Below are 18,479 nucleotides of genomic sequence, written 5' to 3'. Positions count from 1 at the left end.
GGATAAGGACTTTTGGGATATTCTGTGAGACTTTCTTATAGATCTCATTGGAGCAACTCGTGCTATTTTTTTTATTATTTAGCATTAAAATCATTCAGTTCAAGTAAGTTTCCATCTCCATCCATGTACAACAGACCAAATTTGTTTTGTCGTCCAGTCTTCCATAAACATAGACCTCCCCCGACTCGATGTCACCCTATTGTTGAAATTTGGAAAGTTTTATGGGCAGTTTGGATATTTCAAAATCACATACAAACTCAATACCTCCAACTTTGTTGAAAACAAGGGAAGGTAGCGAGAACCATATCTCATCATCATTACTTAAGAAGGATCGGAGCCATTTGATCTTTAATATTCCATTCATAATTTCAAAGTCAATTGCTTTTATACCACCATTCTCATAGTCCTTTATCAAGTCTCTATTTCTGATGTAGTTATGTTTGTTTTTCCATATGAAATTGAAATTTGTTCTATTAATTTATTTTATAATTCTTGGTGGGATGGCTAGGGAGTATGCTGGATAGATTAATCTGGATAATGATTCAACCTTGGTTAACATTGTCATACCGAACAGCGTTAAATCCCTTTGCAGCCAATTATTTAAAGTTTTTTTGCATTTGTCAATAGTATTTTGAATATACTTCTTTTTCACTATCGTCTGCACATTTAGTTATCCTACTTCCTAGATATTTGATCTAATTTTTGACAGGTATATCAAACAGTGAAGAATCAGAACAAGTATGGATACTCATGAGTTCACATTTGTCCAGATTCAGGTTCAGACCGGAGGCTTGAGTAAAAGGCTTTAATGTATCCAAGGCCAGCGGAATTTGTTCTTTATGTTTTAGAAAGATTGTTGTATCATCAGCCAGCTGACTTATAATTAACTTGTGGTTGTTTATGTCTAATCCTTTAATGTTTGAATTTATAACAGTTATAGCTGATAATTCAGTGGCTACAATGAATAAAAGAGGTGAAATGCTGCAACCCTGCCTGATGCCTCTTTCAACCCTGAACCTGTAACATGTGCCTTCTGAGAGGGAAACACAACTATTAATATCAGTGTGTAACATAGCAATCATGTCAAGAAATGCTTTACCAAACCCCAAGTGTTTAAATGTGTTAATAATAAAAGCATGTTCGATAGAATCGAATGGTTTGTGGAAGTCCAGAAACAACATAAAACCATCGTCCTTTATTAGGTGATTATAATCAATAAGATCCAGAACCAAGCGGATATTATTATGGATCAACCTTCCTTTAAGAAATCCTGATTGTGTTGGGCTAATTATCTCAGAGTTGCCTGTTTTTAATCTTGTTGCCAAGACTTTTGTAAAAATCTTGTAGTCTGTGTTTAAAAGTGTAATAGGTCTTAGGTTGCTTAGAATTTTCTTATCTTTTCCGGGTTTTTGAATCAATTTTATTACCCCTCGTTTCATTGTTTTCCATGAGCTCTTTTTGAGTTATACATTCAATTAACGCTTGGAACAATAGGAGTTTTATATCTTCCCAAAAATGTTTATAGAAATGTGTTGTTATTCCATCTGGCCCTGGTGAGCAGTCAGATGCCATGTTTTGAATAGCACAATCAAATTCATTCATAGTTAATTCTTCATCACAAATTTCTTTAAAGTTATCATCAATTACCAGAATCAGATTATTAATTTTGTCAAAGAAGGATGTGACATTTTGTTCTGAGAATGAGGATTTGTAAAGGTTACTGTAAAAAGGAAAGGATCTGTGTACTCCTCTCCATTGATGATTAGACTACAAACTGAGTTATATTCTTGTCTGCATTTTTCTAAATTGCAAAAATAGGCTGTATTTTTTTCTCCCTCTTCTATCCAGCTGGCTCTGGACCTCACATAAGCGCCGCGCCCTTGGCTTTATACAAATACATCACATCCAGTTTGGATTGCAGGTTATTAATTCTTTCTTTTTTTTCCTAAGTCCAATTCAACTCGCTATAACTATTCATAAGTTCTTTAACCACATTTGTTTCTTCTTCTTTCCTTTGCTTGTTTAGTTTTTTACCAAATACAATTGAGGATTTTCTAATGCAAAATTTTAGATATTCCCATTTGGATATTGGTGTGCTAATGACATCATCATTTTTGAGATCCAACGGTACAGTACAGTAAGTTACGGTACTCCACATTCCTTAGCAACTGGGAATTAAATTTCCAATAATCTTTAAATTTATCATTTTGGTCTCTGTTTTTGAGTCTCAGATTAATAATACAATGATCACTTAAAGGACAATTGGAGATAGTTGTCTCTAACATATTGTGAAATTGAATTTGATACCGACCAGTAATCAATACGTGATCTAGTTTGACCATTAGGTTTGTGCCAGGTAAATTGTTTGACATCTTTGTTCAAGGTTCTCCAGATATCTATTCATTTGTTGTTGTTGTTGTTAGTGAAATTTTCCATGATTGGGTTCCTATATTCCCTTCAAAGTTTTGAAGGCCATCTATCCATCCACTCATCAGGGGTTACATTGAAATCACCTCCAACTACCATATGATCAGTGGGGAATTTTGCATCAAGTTGCCTTATAACTGTTGATATTTGAGGCAACAAGTTCTTATTTTTTTGGTCATTGTTGTACCCATAAATGTTAATCAGAATCACAACGCGACACCACCACCACTGAGCTCTGAAACCGTTTTCAATGGCTTGCACCATGCTACGGCAACCTTTTGCTGCATCCAGCAGTGTGCTACGCAACACTTGCATCTAGCTGAGATCCAATCATAATGCATCCTGATAGCATTTTAACAGGGGTGTACGTGTGGTCTTGAAATTTATCTTTAAACAGTTAAGAGTAACTTTAACATTGTTTATTACCTGAAAATATGACAACAAATCTTGTTTGAGTGAATGTGTATTTTGAAAATACATATTGGCACAAGGATGGCACAGCATCATAAGATTAATGAGTTCTTGAACAAAATAAAACTCTTAAAACTTTTTTCCTGGAAAGTGAAAAGGACTTTCCTTACCTTCTATCCTTTACTTACCTGCCAATCAAAATCAAGTATTCTCCCTCCCGCTCACTTTGCTGTATGCATATTAAGAGACAAATGTGGCAAACTGAGAAAACCACCCTCTCGCTTGCATCAGGAAAAACTGAACACATACAGAGAAGTTGATGATGACTTCATGATATTCTGGAGACGAACAACCAAACTCCACAGAGGCAGCATAGTAGCCTCAAGTCCAGCAGCCCAGTCTAATGTCTCACAGGTTTAACAACAAAGAAATAAATGGGACATATTCATCGTTTATCGAAATCTCCATACAATCACTGTCCACTTGAAGCGTCATTTAAGACATGATGCTACCTAAAATAGTAGTACTGCTTTGTGACATCGCCGAGTTGGTCCATGGTGCATCTTTTACTTTCGCCTAGGAACAATCATCGTCTTCATCTGGCAGGTTAGTCCATTTACTGCTGCTTTCACAGAAACAGCACTTCTGGGAGACCACAAGTTTTAGTCCTTTGACTTGTTTTCTAACTGTACATTGTCTGTTGCATTCCCGACATGACTTGAACAGCTGAAGGATGCACTCTTCATCAATGATGAACTCTGATGAGCTGAGGGAATCAGAAAAGATGCATGAATACAATGATGACTTCTCGTTGTGACTTGCGTATATGTTCAGCTGAGGGTAGTATTTAACAACAACAGCTTCAAAAAGTTTTCTGGGGGAAACCCTGCAAATCATTTATAATTTCAAGGGTTTTCAGATGAATGGGTAAGACTGTAAATTGCGATTATTGATAATAACAACATACCTCCCCAAATCCACCAGATGGCGTCCGTCCCCCACACTTAATGAGATGCTGACTTCGTCATCCTCATCTTCTGGCATATCTGTGTGTGGATCCATTTCAACATTTCAGTCATTACTTCACTTATCCTGTAAACAATTAGCTTGCAATCTTAAGGATTTGTTCTTTTGTTTTGCTGGTGAGGGACTCTGCCAATGTGAAGAAGACTCACCACTATCTTCATTATTTTCTGTCCGGTTGATTATCATCGACTCGTCTTGACTGTTCAATATTTGAGAAGCAGCATCTTCTGTCTGTGGTTCCTTTAAATAGGACACGAAACAGCAACCCGTCAGCACAAAGCTTAGTTAAAACAGGCAACACCATTTAATTTATTTAGCACATTTCATAAACTGCAGCTCAACAAATACAGGTTAATATAGTTTAAAGATAATACATTTAAATCTGTAACAAAAGAACAAGTTTGTATTATAAATGCGTGCAGTAAATTGTAAAACTAAAGCTGTCTACAGCTGAAGTGTTGAAAGAGATGGAAGCAGAACCTGCAGCTCAAATCTTTTGTTAGTGTAACACAAGACCAAAAACATTTTGAATGGTATTTTTTATGTGTCTGCAGGTGAAACGCTCCGAAAACTTTAAATCAAAGCCCACAAATGACCCTGACATTTACTTAAATTACAAGGCCAGTGCTGTTAGGTTGTTAGGTTTAACTGCTTTATTGCTTTGGAGCTGGAGACAATACATGAATCATTTTCAGTCAGAACAACTGCTTTTATCAATCTTCAGGATTTTATCAATGATATTTGTACTGTCACTTAGCAAATCAGGGTTTCCCCCAGTGTATTATAAGCCTGGCGGGCTGCCAGGTCTTACTTGCCCACCCGCCAGGCTAAGCATGGTTTATTTTTATTTTTTTAAATCAGTCTTTGCGCTCCATCAACACGTGATCAGGTGTCTTTTTGACCACCTGACAACGTCACAACTTCGTCGCGCATAACGGGACATGTCACGGACATCATGCTCATCAGACCGCTGCTTCACCAGCTGACAGACCTCGTAGCCGTTAACGTGAGCCAAGCCTCGGCTCTAGAGGCCCAGCCAGCTGCTGCAGCGGCTAGTAGCTGTTAGCTGTTAGCTGTTAGCACGTCGTCCCCTGCAGCGTCAGAGCTCCGGACTTCTGTGAGCCGAGCTGCTTTCACCAGATGTGAAAATGACCCAGCGTTTCATTTTTCAGCTCGTACGGTTCGCGTTTACACACGTTTGTTTTCTCTGGTCCAGACAGTATCTTTGGTAGATCCGTGATTGTCACGTTTCCATGACGACTGACCGGAAAAAGACGCGTGGTCATGTTTACGTGACTCCAGATTGTAAAAATCTCTGAGGAAAAAAATAAAAATCTCTGGACACACCAGGCAGTTGTTTTTTAGTTTTAGTGCAGACAGTTGATATTATTTATCTAAATAGTATTTTTATTATTTATTCATTTTTGTGGTTGGTTGAACAGCATTTCAAGAGTGCAATCTGTAAGACCTGGTGTTACATAAATGTCTTATAATAACACATGATAATGATAATATTTTCAAATTTCCAGTCAACTTTTAACATTGATCTTAAAGCTTTATGGAATCACTCCTTCTAAATTCTACTACTCTATTAATGAATCTGTTACCTATAGGGCGCTGCAATCAGTCAATGGTCAGGGTCAGGCCCCTGACACAAAAAACACATGCTTGGGCACCGGTGGGCCGCTGGTGGGCCACCCTACCACCGGGCTTAGAAAGTTTTCTGGGGGAAACCCTGCAAATCATTTATAATTTCAAGGGTTTTCAGATGAATGGGTAAGACTGTAAAATATCAGAAAATGGTTTCACCAGGAGGTAAGGCGATGTATTCAAACTTCTTGTTTTACGGCAGGTCCAGAACCAAAGCTTTTTAGTTTACAAAGATAACAAACAGAGACGATAAAGTGAGTGTCAAAATAGTTGCCGATTGATTTTCTGTCAGTTTTATTGAGTGTGAATTGTTTAAGCTCTTGTGGGAGATGTGTCAGAGTCACATTTACCTTGCAGTTTTCAGAATGTTGGACAGAAGGAGGAGAAGAAACTTCCTGCTTCACTTCAATTGGTGAATTCATCATTATTGGATATCCATCACCCATGCTTGCCCTAAATATACAAAACAAGAAGCACAAGAGTGTAAATTAACTTCTACCTTTGCAGAAGTCTTTTTCAGTAGGTTGTGTGATTAACATGTTATACTATTATTCATCATTACTTCATGGTTTAAAAAGACAGCAGTAACACTCAGGCCTTCTCACCTGGATTCAGATGAACTTGTTTCATAGGCTGGTGGATCCACTTGATTCTCCGACTTGGTCTGAAGATAACTACAGTTATAACACATGGCAGTTAGCTTGCTGGTCCGTCAGTAAGGACTCAAACAGTTGTATTTATGGAACCACCGACAGAGAATCACTACGTTAACGCAAGTGGTGTTACATACGACAATATGTCAAGATGATACACACCTAACCTACCTGTCCAGTAGTATAAAAGCCATCTTTGAGTCCGTTTTAATATTGCATGGTTTCTTAACTTGTTGCCACTTCGTAATCGCAGCGCCGATAGTTATTCTCGTCTTACTGCGCCGTTTATTTATTTACCGGCAGAGTCTGCAACATCTGTTTTTTGAGGCACTTTGGGTGCCATATTTGTTTATCACTGATTTATGACATCACATCCAGTGCGCCGGGTGGCAGAATATGGTGTCACACCTGCGAACTGGTTTACTAATGATAACTAAATATATTATTTAGCGTCTTTTAATTAACATCAATTTTTGGACCAATGACCACGCCCCCCAGATTCGTTTTCAATTGAACCTATATTCGTAGAAGGGCATGGTCCCATTCTGACCTGACATCTATTAATAAACCACACAGCTGAGGCTGTTACAACACAATAAACTTGGCAATATATGCCTTCACAATAATTTCCGTACCTATCAAAGGATACCCCGCCAGAAACACTGGAAATGACAGGGAATGGAGGTGCGGTCATCTGACGTTTGACTGCTGTTGTGGTAATGGTGGAAGAACCTGCCTGACATCTGCAAGACACAATGCAATACAGACTTACACATACATACCTACACACACATTACTCTTATGAAATTTCAACATGACGTAATCATGCAACGTAATTATCTACTTGTAGAAGAACTACTACACAATGTTCAGTGCCTAGGTATTACAGAACAAACACTCTCGTAAATAAGTACAACAGTGATTATGAGTTTATTTAGTGGAGTGAGCAAAAGCACACATTAATCGGGGAGAACGAAAACTAATGTTGTTCAGGTTAAAGGAACTTGAGGCAGGATCAAGAAATAAGACTCGATAGTGACACGACGGCCGCTGCGGCCGTTAAGGTTACCGCAGCCCTCAGCCAAGCCGGTGCAGGAGCGCACATGAACTCTTCACAGCAGTGCAGATGCTAACGTCACCTCCCGGATATCAGGTTTGGCTTTCGGTCCCATATGGGACATATTTTCTAATTATTCGGTTAAAGGCTAAAAGGACCGTCGAAAATGCGCAGTCTGTAACTATTAAGTGTTTCACAGCGGTGGACTAAGTTACATGTTTGCAGCTAACACTACTTTGCACGTTAGGTGACTCCGAGTCCTCGGTGATCTCATATGATTTTCAAATCAAGCTCTAAACATGACCTGTAATGTTTTCTTACTTGGTTACTAGGAAATGAGCCATGTCAGCATCTGTTTTCAGTCCCAATTCCAGCTGAAGCTGCCTCCATGAGTCAAACGCATATCCAATGTTTATTCGGGTGCCAGCCCGGCTTTGGTCGTATTTTCGTTTGGACTCACGAGATGCCACTGATAAAACCTTCTTTTTCTTCTGAGTATGACTTTTTAGTGGACTTTGTGTGGTGGCCGGTCGTTTGCTGGCCGTAGCAGACTCCATTACTACCCAAACACTAGTTTGGGTCCACCGCGCTCGTCTTCTTCCCGTATCCAAGTCGAAAGCATCCGAGGACGCGCATTCAGCGTCATCTGACGTCACGTCCGCAGGACTGCGCGGGAAGTTCGGACCACGAATTACGGTACATTATGCAGCACACAGCCTGTTCAAGGCAATGGAGAGATACGTGGGTGGGCTCATTCCTTTTGGTTTTGAACGCTTCATCACCCATTAGCAAAAAAAAGTTCCTTGCAGCTTGCACATCGGGTTGAATACTCATTGCTTTGACAGGGCATTGGCAACAAAATACGCCCTGATTGTTCCATTTCTGACCAATACAGCTAAATAACAATGATGAGTGCCTCAGGCGAGTCACTGTAGATATCCAGAGCAACAAACACTATTCCTCACATCGCGGTAGACGGAGTTACCGGGTAATCATCTTCACCATGCTGTCTTTCTGGAGCATGAGTAACGTTATTTCTCTAACTAATTCAACCACTTCAAAACGTGCTGAACACAAACTAACGTTATAACTACCCGGTCACTTGAGAGACACTTTTGCTAACCAGTAGCCATACAGACAAAGCTAAACACCGGAGTTAGCATACAAGCTAACAAGCTAGATTTAGCAACAAGCTACGTAGCTTGACTGCAACATCGGTGATGTGCGCTATTGTGAGTATTACTGTAACCCTCGCCACCATAGCCTTGTGGTTAAAACACAGAATGAAACATGTATCAAGCAATGGCCCTTACTTGTCCAGCAGAAGAGCGGCTAACTCTGCGTCGCTCTTCAGTCTTTGCAAATCCCGCAGCTCCCTCCACCTCTGACGAGACGCTCCATTACTGATCACTTGATCCTACTTTTATTTCGGGCACGGTCCCCCTGCTTTCCTTTTACAACGTTTTTGTTCGTCAGTCTGCTTATGTTTTCACAATGGTGGAGCCAACCGTGGGATAGGCATTTTCCCGAGCTGTTTTCGCTCCGCCATTGTACTCCAGTAGCGCCGATATCGAAAAGTGGCCGAAGGCACTGTTATGCCATTGAAAGACCTATAAACTAATCAAAGCTAATGAAAGAGCTAGCCTCAGCTAAAATGACAAACGCTAGCCCAGCCACTGTAGCCAGTCTGACTAATCGATAGCAGAAACTTTGAGCCAACCAACCAAACAATACTTACTGACAGGTTAACATGTTGACCGACAACATGCACTTTTGGACATTTATTGACAGTTGCGTCTTTTTGGACAGGCACCGACACAGTCAGCTACACTGTGTACATTGTGTGCTGAACAGTGGCGTGCAGGTCGCAGACCCCTGCATCTAGTGTACAAGCCACGTTAAAAATAATACACATATACATGACTTGGATCGATGAGATGGATCTCCAGCTCGGAATGTTTTTCCTGGTTAGCGGACAGGGCCGAGGACCCCTCTCGAGACGGGATTCTCTAACCACCAGTTGAAATGAACACCAGTTAGTGTCACACCGGGCAAGAGGTTGTTATGGAGAAATAAATCCGGACAGGATGAATGAAACGCCAACGCGAAGTGGGGGGTTTCGTTCATCCATCTTACTTGCTGCTTCATTTAGCTGCCACGAGCAAATAAATAGGCTGATTTGGTTGTAAACATGATAGCAATTTTAGCTTACAATGCTAACATAGAGGCTACCGTCTCCATCGAACAAGTAAATAAGTGTTGACAATATTGCAGTGACAGAAATTGATTCAATGTAGTCTAATAACAGAAAAAAAACTAATGGCAGCTTTCACAGTCATAAGACAGCATCAGCATAAAAGTTATCTGTGTCACAACATCCACAATAAAGACAAAAGATTACCTGTTCAACAAAAACTCCGCTGTATCAGCATCGCTTTTCAGGTTCATATCTTCACGGAGCTTTCGCCACTGTTCAAACGATGACCCAATGTTAACTCGGGTTTTAGCCCTCATCATTTCGCATCTCCGCTTTGTCTCTGCCTTTTCAGTGACAGACTTGCGCTTTCTTTCAGCCTTTGCCGGTGGGGCAAGCAGAGGCCGCTTGCTGCTGTCGCACTGTTTTACCTCCATACCTGAACTGCTCAGAGCCAAACAAACCTCTTGTCTGCTTGTAGTTTCAAATGCAGAAGTGGGTTGGGACAAGGCGTGACCAGGAGCAGGGGAGTGAGCAGGGGGATTGGATGGAGGGTCCGAGAGCGAGAGTGCAAATTTGAGCAAGGGGAGAGCCCCATCCGGACCAGATTGCTGTTACTGGTCAATTTCTTTGCAGTTTTGCAGGCTAGAGAGAATAGATTTATTTTTTTCCTTTTGCTCTTCACATTATGTAGGTCGTACTATTGGGCCATAACCACAATCTAAATAATGTTAATAATAATGATCAATCTTTCACATCATGGACCATAGCTTTAAAGCTGGCAGCTCCTCTAAGCTCAACCCCCTCCTTCCGTCAGTGCTCCGTCCAAAGCCATGCCCCCACAAAGTTGAACGTGTATGGGACAGTAGGAGTCAGCAGGGCAGAGGAGAGCCGAGTATTTCAGCACATTTTGGACATCAACCAAACTACCTCATGTACCACCAGATGCTTCAAGTACAAACGCTCAATGCTCCGTGCAGGAAGCACAGATCCTGTAAGTTAGATAAGCAGTATGTACCGACGACCTGTAACGTTACTGGCTTACACCGACAGAGAAGCTAATGTTAGCATTGGGCTAATACGAGCTACAAAAGTAGCTAAGTTGGCCAACATTACATATTTCATGAAAATAACAAATCCCCCTGAAGCAAAACAAATAATTACCTGTCCAACAGAAAGACAGCAACCTCTGCATCACTTCTTAGACCCTTCAGCTCCCTCAGTTTTCTCCACCGTTCAAAAGCTGAACCGATGTTGACTCTGGTTTTCCCTCTGGCTTCATCCAAAGCCTTTTTTGTTGCAGCCTTTTCTGCCGCCGGCTTTCTTTTCTTAGCCCGTTTAGCGGGGCGAGCCGTTACAAGTAAGGCTGGAATTGCTACTTTTGGCAGCATTTTCTCTGTCATTGTTTTCTCCTGTTAACTCCATATGCAGTGTGCTGAATATTTCCGGTGTCGTGCCAAAAAGTGATCGTCTGCCAGAATCTGATTTCCGGCCGCGGGAGCGCGCACAGCAGCCCGTTGAGCGGTAGCGTTTAAACGTCTGGTTTTCTCTGGATGAAACGGTCATGATATGCAGATACACACAACTGTACGTCCGCAATTATAGCAAAGGTATGTGTCTTAGAAAGTTTAACGTTTGTTGTTACGTAATTATCACAACTGTGGCCAAAAGAAGTGGAGTTTGTAGCGAAATCAGGCCTGACAATTACGTGATAGACATGTCCCTATGTGCTTGGTATGTATGATGCCTTTGTTTAGCCCTGTCTTATGAATTAGATTGTAATGAATGTGATTTATAGGTGTGGATTTTCAATAAAGAAATGATCACTTTTGCAATTATCCTCGTGACTCTGCATTATCTTTTATCTGATCTGGGCTCTACATTTGCTTCCCATGTTTGGATGTGTCTTGTACATCTAATATTCTTGTTTATGCCTACTATTTGGAGACAATACTATGAAAGACATGATTCGGGAGGGTTACATAAGCCTATAAAATAACAGTTTTCACCTGCCAAAAACTGATTGAAGGCATAGTAGAGCTACTGAGAGGTTATTTCTGCCTAAATATGACTTGATCTCATTCTCAAGCTTCATAATATAAAGATCTGAGCTCACAGGACAGCTTGAAATTCTTTTAAAGGACCATTACAACAGAAAATGGGCCTTTTCAGCTGCCAAAAAGTGATTGAAGGCCAAATACAGTTACTCAAATGTTATTTCTGCCTAAATATGACTTGATCTCATTCTTGAGCTTCATAATATAAAGATCTGAGCTCAAGAGACAGCTTGAAAATCTTTTAAAGGACCATTACAACAGAAAATGTGCCTTTTCAGCTGCCAAAAAGTGATTGAAGGACATATACAGTTATTGAAAAGTTATTTCTGCCTAAATATGACTTGATCTCATTCTTGAGCTTCATAATATAAAGATCTGAGCTCACAGGACAGCTTGAAAATCTTTTAAAGGACCATTACAACAGAAAATGGGCCTTTTCAGCTGCCAAAAAGTGATTGAAGGCCAAATACAGTTACTCAAATGTTATTTCTGCCTAAATATGACTTGATCTCATTCTCAAGCTTCATAATATAAAGATCTGAGCTCACAGGACAGCTTGAAATTCTTTTAAAGGACCATTACAACAGAAAATGGGCCTTTTCAGCTGCCAAAAAGTGATTGAAGGCCAAATACAGTTACTCAAATGTTATTTCTGCCTAAATATGACTTGATCTCATTCTCAAGCTTCATAATATAAAGATCTGAGCTCAAGAGACAGCTTGAAAATCTTTTAAAGGACCATTACAACAGAAAATGGGCCTTTTCAGCTGCCAAAAAGTGATTGAAGGCCAAATACAGTTACTCAAATGTTATTTCTACAGTACCTAAATATGACTTGATCTCATTCTTGAGCTTCATAATATAAAGATCTGAGCTCACAGGACAGCTTGAAAATCTTTTAAAGGACCATTACAACAGAAAATGTGCCTTTTCACCTGCCAAAAACTGATTGAAGGCCAAATACAGTTACTGGGAGGTTATTTCTGTCTAAATATGACTTGATCTCATTCCTGAGCTTCATAATATAAAGATCTGAGCTCACAGGACAGCTTGAATTTCTTTTAAAGGACCATTACAACAGAAAATAGTCGGTTTTCACCTGCCAAAAACTGATTGAAGGCCAAATACAGTTACTGAAAAGTTATTTCTGCCTAAATATGACTTGATCTCATTCTTGAGCTTCATAATATGAAGATCTGAGCTCAAGAGACAGCTTGAATTTCTTTTAAAGGACCATTACAACAGAAAATGGGCCTTTTCACCTGCCAAAAAGTGATTGAAGGCCAAATACAGTTACTCAAATGTTATTTCTGCCTAAATATGACTTGATCTCATTCTTGAGCTTCATAATATAAAGATCTGAGCTCAAGAGACAGCTTGAAAATCTTTTAAAGGACCATTACAACAGAAAATGGGCCTTTTCAGCTGCCAAAAAGTGATTGAAGGACATATACAGTTATTGAAAAGTTATTTCTGCCTAAATATGACTTGATCTCATTCTTGAGCTTCATAATATAAAGATCTGAGCTCAAGAGACAGCTTGAAAATCTTTTAAAGGACCATTACAACAGAAAATGGGCCTTTTCAGCTGCCAAAAAGTGATTGAAGGACATATACAGTTATTGAAAAGTTATTTCTGCCTAAATATGACTTGATCTCATTCTTGAGCTTCATAATATAAAGATCTGAGCTCACAGGACAGCTTGAAAATCTTTTAAAGGACCATTACAACAGAAAATGGGCCTTTTCAGCTGCCAAAAACTGATTGAAGGCCAAATACAGTTACTCAAATGTTATTTCTGCCTAAATATGACTTGATCTCATTCTTGAGCTTCGTAATATAAAGATCTGAGCTCACAGGACAGCTTGAAAATCTTTTAAAGGACCATTACAACAGAAAATGGGCCTTTTCACCTGCCAAAAACTGATTGAAGGCCAAATACAGTTACTCAAATGTTATTTCTACAGTACCTAAATATGACTTGATCTCATTCTTGAGCTTCATAATATAAAGATCTATAAAGATGTATATGTCCTTCAATCAGTTTTTGGCAGGTGAAAAGGCCCATTTTCTGTTGTAATGGTCCTTTAAAAGATTTTCAAGCTGTCCTGTGAGCTCAGATCTTCATATTATGAAGCTCAAGAATGAGATCAAGTCATATTTAGGCAGAAATAACATTTGAGTAACTGTATTTGGCCTTCAATCACTTTTTGGCAGCTGAAAAGGCCCATTTTCTGTTGTAATGGTCCTTTAAAAGAAATTCAAGCTGTCTCTTGAGCTCAGATCTTCATATTATGAAGCTCAAGAATGAGATCAAGTCATATTTAGGCAGAAATAACTTTTCAGTAACTGTATTTGGCCTTCAATCAGTTTTTGGCAGGTGAAAACCGACTATTTTGTGTTGTAATGGTCCTTTAAAAGAAATTCAAGCTGTCCTGTGAGCTCAGATCTTTATATTATGAAGCTCAGGAATGAGATCAAGTCATATTTAGACAGAAATAACCTCCCAGTAACTGTATTTGGCCTTCAATCAGTTTTTGGCAGGTGAAAAGGCACATTTTCTGTTGTAATGGTCCTTTAAAAGATTTTCAAGCTGTCCTGTGAGCTCAGATCTTTATATTACGAAGCTCAAGAATGAGATCAAGTCATATTTAGGCAGAAATAACTTTTCAATAACTGTATACGTCCTTCAATCACTTTTTGGCAGCTGAAAAGGCACATTTTCTGTTGTAATGGTCCTTTAAAAGATTTTCAAGCTGTCCTGTGAGCTCAGATCTTTATATTGCGAAGCTCAAGAATGAGATCAAGTCATATTTAGGCAGAAATAACATTTGAGTAACTGTATTTGGCCTTCAATCACTTTTTGGCAGCTGAAAAGGCCCATTTTCTGTTGTAATGGTCCTTTAAAAGAATTTCAAGCTGTCCTGTGAGCTCAGATCTTTATATTACGAAGCTCAAGAATGAGATCAAGTCATATTTAGGCAGAAATAACTTTTCAATAACTGTATATGTCCTTCAATCACTTTTTGGCAGCTGAAAAGGCACATTTTCTGTTGCAATGGTCCTTTAAAAGATTTTCAAGCTGTCTCTTGAGCTCAGATCTTTATATTACGAAGCTCAAGAATGAGATCAAGTCATATTTAGGCAGAAATAACTTTTCAATAACTGTATATGTCCTTCAATCACTTTTTGGCAGCTGAAAAGGCACATTTTCTGTTGCAATGGTCCTTTAAAAGATTTTCAAGCTGTCTCTTGAGCTCAGATCTTTATATTATGAAGCTCAAGAATGAGATCAAGTCATATTTAGGCAGAAATAACATTTGAGTAACTGTATTTGGCCTTCAATCACTTTTTGGCAGGTGAAAAGGCCCATTTTCTGTTGTAATGGTCCTTTAAAAGAAATTCAAGCTGTCTCTTGAGCTCAGATCTTCATATTATGAAGCTCAAGAATGAGATCAAGTCATATTTAGGCAGAAATAACTTTTCAATAACTGTATATGTCCTTCAATCACTTTTTGGCAGCTGAAAAGGCACATTTTCTGTTGCAATGGTCCTTTAAAAGATTTTCAAGCTGTCTCTTGAGCTCAGATCTTTATATTATGAAGCTCAAGAATGAGATCAAGTCATATTTAGGCAGAAATAACATTTGAGTAACTGTATTTGGCCTTCAATCACTTTTTGGCAGGTGAAAAGGCCCATTTTCTGTTGTAATGGTCCTTTAAAAGAAATTCAAGCTGTCTCTTGAGCTCAGATCTTCATATTATGAAGCTCAAGAATGAGATCAAGTCATATTTAGGCAGAAATAACTTTTCAGTAACTGTATTTGGCCTTCAATCAGTTTTTGGCAGGTGAAAACCGACTATTTTCTGTTGTAATGGTCCTTTAAAAGAAATTCAAGCTGTCCTGTGAGCTCAGATCTTTATATTATGAAGCTCAGGAATGAGATCAAGTCATATTTAGACAGAAATAACCTCCCAGTAACTGTATTTGGCCTTCAATCAGTTTTTGGCAGGTGAAAAGGCACATTTTCTGTTGTAATGGTCCTTTAAAAGATTTTCAAGCTGTCCTGTGAGCTCAGATCTTTATATTATGAAGCTCAAGAATGAGATCAAGTCATATTTAGACAGAAATAACTTTTCAATAACTGTATATGTCCTTCAATCACTTTTTGGCAGCTGAAAAGGCACATTTTCTGTTGCAATGGTCCTTTAAAAGATTTTCAAGCTGTCCTGTGAGCTCAGATCTTTATATTATGAAGCTCAAGAATGAGATCAAGTCATATTTAGGCAGAAATAACATTTGAGTAACTGTATTTGGCCTTCAATCACTTTTTGGCAGCTGAAAAGGCCCATTTTCTGTTGTAATGGTCCTTTAAAAGAATTTCAAGCTGTCCTGTGAGCTCAGATCTTTATATTATGAAGCTTGAGAATGAGATCAAGTCATATTTAGGCAGAAATAACTTTTCAATAACTGTATATGTCCTTCAATCACTTTTTGGCAGCTGAAAAGGCACATTTTCTGTTGTAATGGTCCTTTAAAAGAATTTCAAGCTGTCCTGTGAGCTCAGATCTTCATATTATGAAGCTCAAGAATGAGATCAAGTCATATTTAGGCAGAAATAACTTTTCAATAACTGTATATGTCCTTCAATCACTTTTTGGCAGGTGAAAACTGTTATTTTATAGGCTTTTAACCCTCCCGAATCATGTCTTTCATAGTATTGTCTCCAAATAGTAGGCGTAAACAAGAATATTAGATGTACAAGACACATCCCAACATGGGAAGCAAATGTAGAGCCCAGATCAGATAAAAGATAATGCAGAGTCACGAGGATAATTGCAAAATGATCATTTCTTTATTGAAAATCCACACCTATAAATCACATTCATTACAGTCTAATTCATAAGACAGGGCTAAAGAAAAGGCATCATACATACCAAGCACATAGGGACATGTCTATCACGTAATTGTCAGGCCTGATTTCGCTACAAACTCCACTTCTTTTGGCCACAGTTGTGATAATTACGTAACAACAAACGTTAAACTTTCTAAGACACATACCTTTGCTATAATTGCGGACGTACAGTTGTGTGTATCTGCATATCATGACCGTTTCATCCAGAGAAAACCAGACGTTTAAACGCTACCGCTCAACGGGCTGCTGTGCGCGCTCCCGCGGCCGGAAATCAGATTCTGGCAGACGATCACTTTTTGGCACGACACCGGCAACGGTGACACGTGATGAGTGCACGCAGGGAGGAGGGAGGGACAGAGGGGGGCGTGGGCAGGACGAGACATGAAGGCATCTGATTGGTTGTTCCACTCGCACCTAGAGGCAGGGATTGGTCAGAGTCTTTACAGGCCTGCAGCTGCCACAGAGGTCTGATTTTTTTGGTTCCTTTTCCTGAACACCTTATGTATGGACTACTCTCAGGATGGAAGGACCATTTCACCCAGTATAACAAAAAGTGTTTCTGAACAGGATTACCAAGTATAGCTTTAAAGGAGCAAAAAGCGAAATCATTTCACCGCTAGGTTTGCTGTTGAGCACTGCCTGTAGACCAAAACAAAGTGTGCCATTAGCCACACCTCCCTCTGCCTCTGCTCGACAATGACAAATGACAATGACAATATTTCCTTCTTAGCAACGACTTTTTAGCAAACCCCCAGCTGGATTGGAGGTTCAGTGATCAAGTTGTTAGAGCTGGTAGAAGCACTGCATAGCTGTGAGTTGCTCCAGTTGCCGATCGCAGCTGATTGCTATCGGCTGATTGGGCTAGAGCCATGGCCGGATCCTGGCTAGTGCTAGCACCGGGAGCTAATGCTAACGTTCCTACTCTTCTCCGTGAGTGAGACCGATGTTTCAGCCTGGTGTGACAGCCCGTGAGCCCCCCAGGTTGTCCGCCAGGCTAAATTTTACAATGCTAATTGAAATGTTAGCTGCCTGTCGGGCTACTCACCAAACACAACCGTAACGCCTGACCCATTGCTGAGGACCGAGCTGGTAACAACTCCAGCTCCGGACATTAACCCATGCTACATACTCATGCAATATAGCGGCAAGTGTGTAAAGTTACTGTAACACAGACAATAAAACAGACATTTGACTTTATGGTGTTACTTGCCTGTCAAGAAGAAGAAGAGCCAGCTCCGAGTCCGACTGTAGCCCCATTAGCTCTCGTAGCTCCCGCCACCTCGGAAACGCCAGGCCAATGTTAATTCTGGTTTTATCCCTTTCTTTATCGGACAATTTCTTTGCCGATGACCGTTTTTTTTTTTTAGTCTGCTCCTGCTCGTCTTCATTGGAAGGTTTTGTTCCGCTGTCTGCCATTGCAGTTCAAAAATGCTGCCGCTGTCACTACTCACTGGCTGTCGCGTTTGATAGGGAGGGAGGAGGCGGAGTTTCACATGAACGCGCGGCCGGACCGGCTTGTAAACATGAGGCTGGAGATCAACACAGAGAGCGGGTGTGTGACGTCATCCTATACTCCAGATGAAATTACACCTCTCGTTCTCCATGTAGCGATTTTTTAATTCCTTCAGTCTTAAATAATGCATTTCCGCGTATTGCTCCTTTAATAGTTACTTCTAATTCACACAAAATTGCACATTTTTTTTAAGGGAGTCTGGAGTGTATTTCTACAGGCATCAAAGAAGTTACCTATATTGGCTACCGTTTTCTATTTGTAAAATTTGACATTCTTTCTGTCTTCTCTCATAAATTTAGTGATCAGATCTCTCTGGAAGGATTTTAATGCCAGGGGCTCAAAGTTCAAGATTCAAGTTAAACCACAAATATGCCAGATGTAAGCCAAGACAATACCGTTTAAAAAAAAAAATAGGATAAACACATTGTTGCTCTTGTCCTCATCATCCATTATCTAATCAGAGTATTTTTTGATGCAAATGTAAGCCTTCGTCCTTCATGTTAATTTGTGATGCTACAAATGAAACTGCCTCATTACAGAATTTGTTCAGTGGAGTGTATTACAATCAGCCTTAA

At 39.7% G+C, this 18,479-nt stretch overlaps 1 protein-coding gene across 4 annotated transcripts; it reads right to left on the bottom strand.

Annotated features, from left to right (window-relative positions):
• Positions 1 to 2,831: 2,831 nt before the first annotated feature.
• LOC311272455 (uncharacterized protein) lies at positions 2,832 to 18,362 on the bottom strand. 4 transcript variants are annotated; one of them, XM_084378874.1, is made up of 7 exons: positions 17,602 to 18,362; positions 6,803 to 6,910; positions 6,120 to 6,188; positions 5,865 to 5,967; positions 4,014 to 4,104; positions 3,806 to 3,884; positions 2,832 to 3,604 (listed from the first exon to the last, which is right to left on the bottom strand). In XM_084378874.1, the coding sequence occupies exons 1-7, from the start codon at positions 17,805 to 17,807 to the stop codon at positions 3,415 to 3,417; spliced, it is 846 nt and encodes a 281-aa protein (XP_084235000.1). In that variant the 5' UTR covers positions 17,808 to 18,362; the 3' UTR covers positions 2,832 to 3,414. The 4 variants fall into 4 exon arrangements, with proteins under 4 accessions (XP_084235000.1, XP_084234998.1, XP_084234999.1 ...); XM_084378872.1 differs by lacking the exon at positions 17,602 to 18,362 and adding an exon at positions 10,583 to 10,860; XM_084378873.1 differs by lacking the exon at positions 17,602 to 18,362 and adding an exon at positions 9,626 to 9,970.
• Between the last annotated feature and the right edge of the window lie 117 nt (positions 18,363 to 18,479).

This window comes from Pagrus pagrus (assembly GCF_965226575.1).
Source record: "Pagrus pagrus genome assembly, chromosome: 2".
Taxonomy (NCBI): Eukaryota; Metazoa; Chordata; class Actinopteri; order Spariformes; family Sparidae; genus Pagrus; species Pagrus pagrus.
Note: the sequence above shows the minus strand (reverse complement) of the source record. Positions and strands in the feature narration are given on the sequence as shown.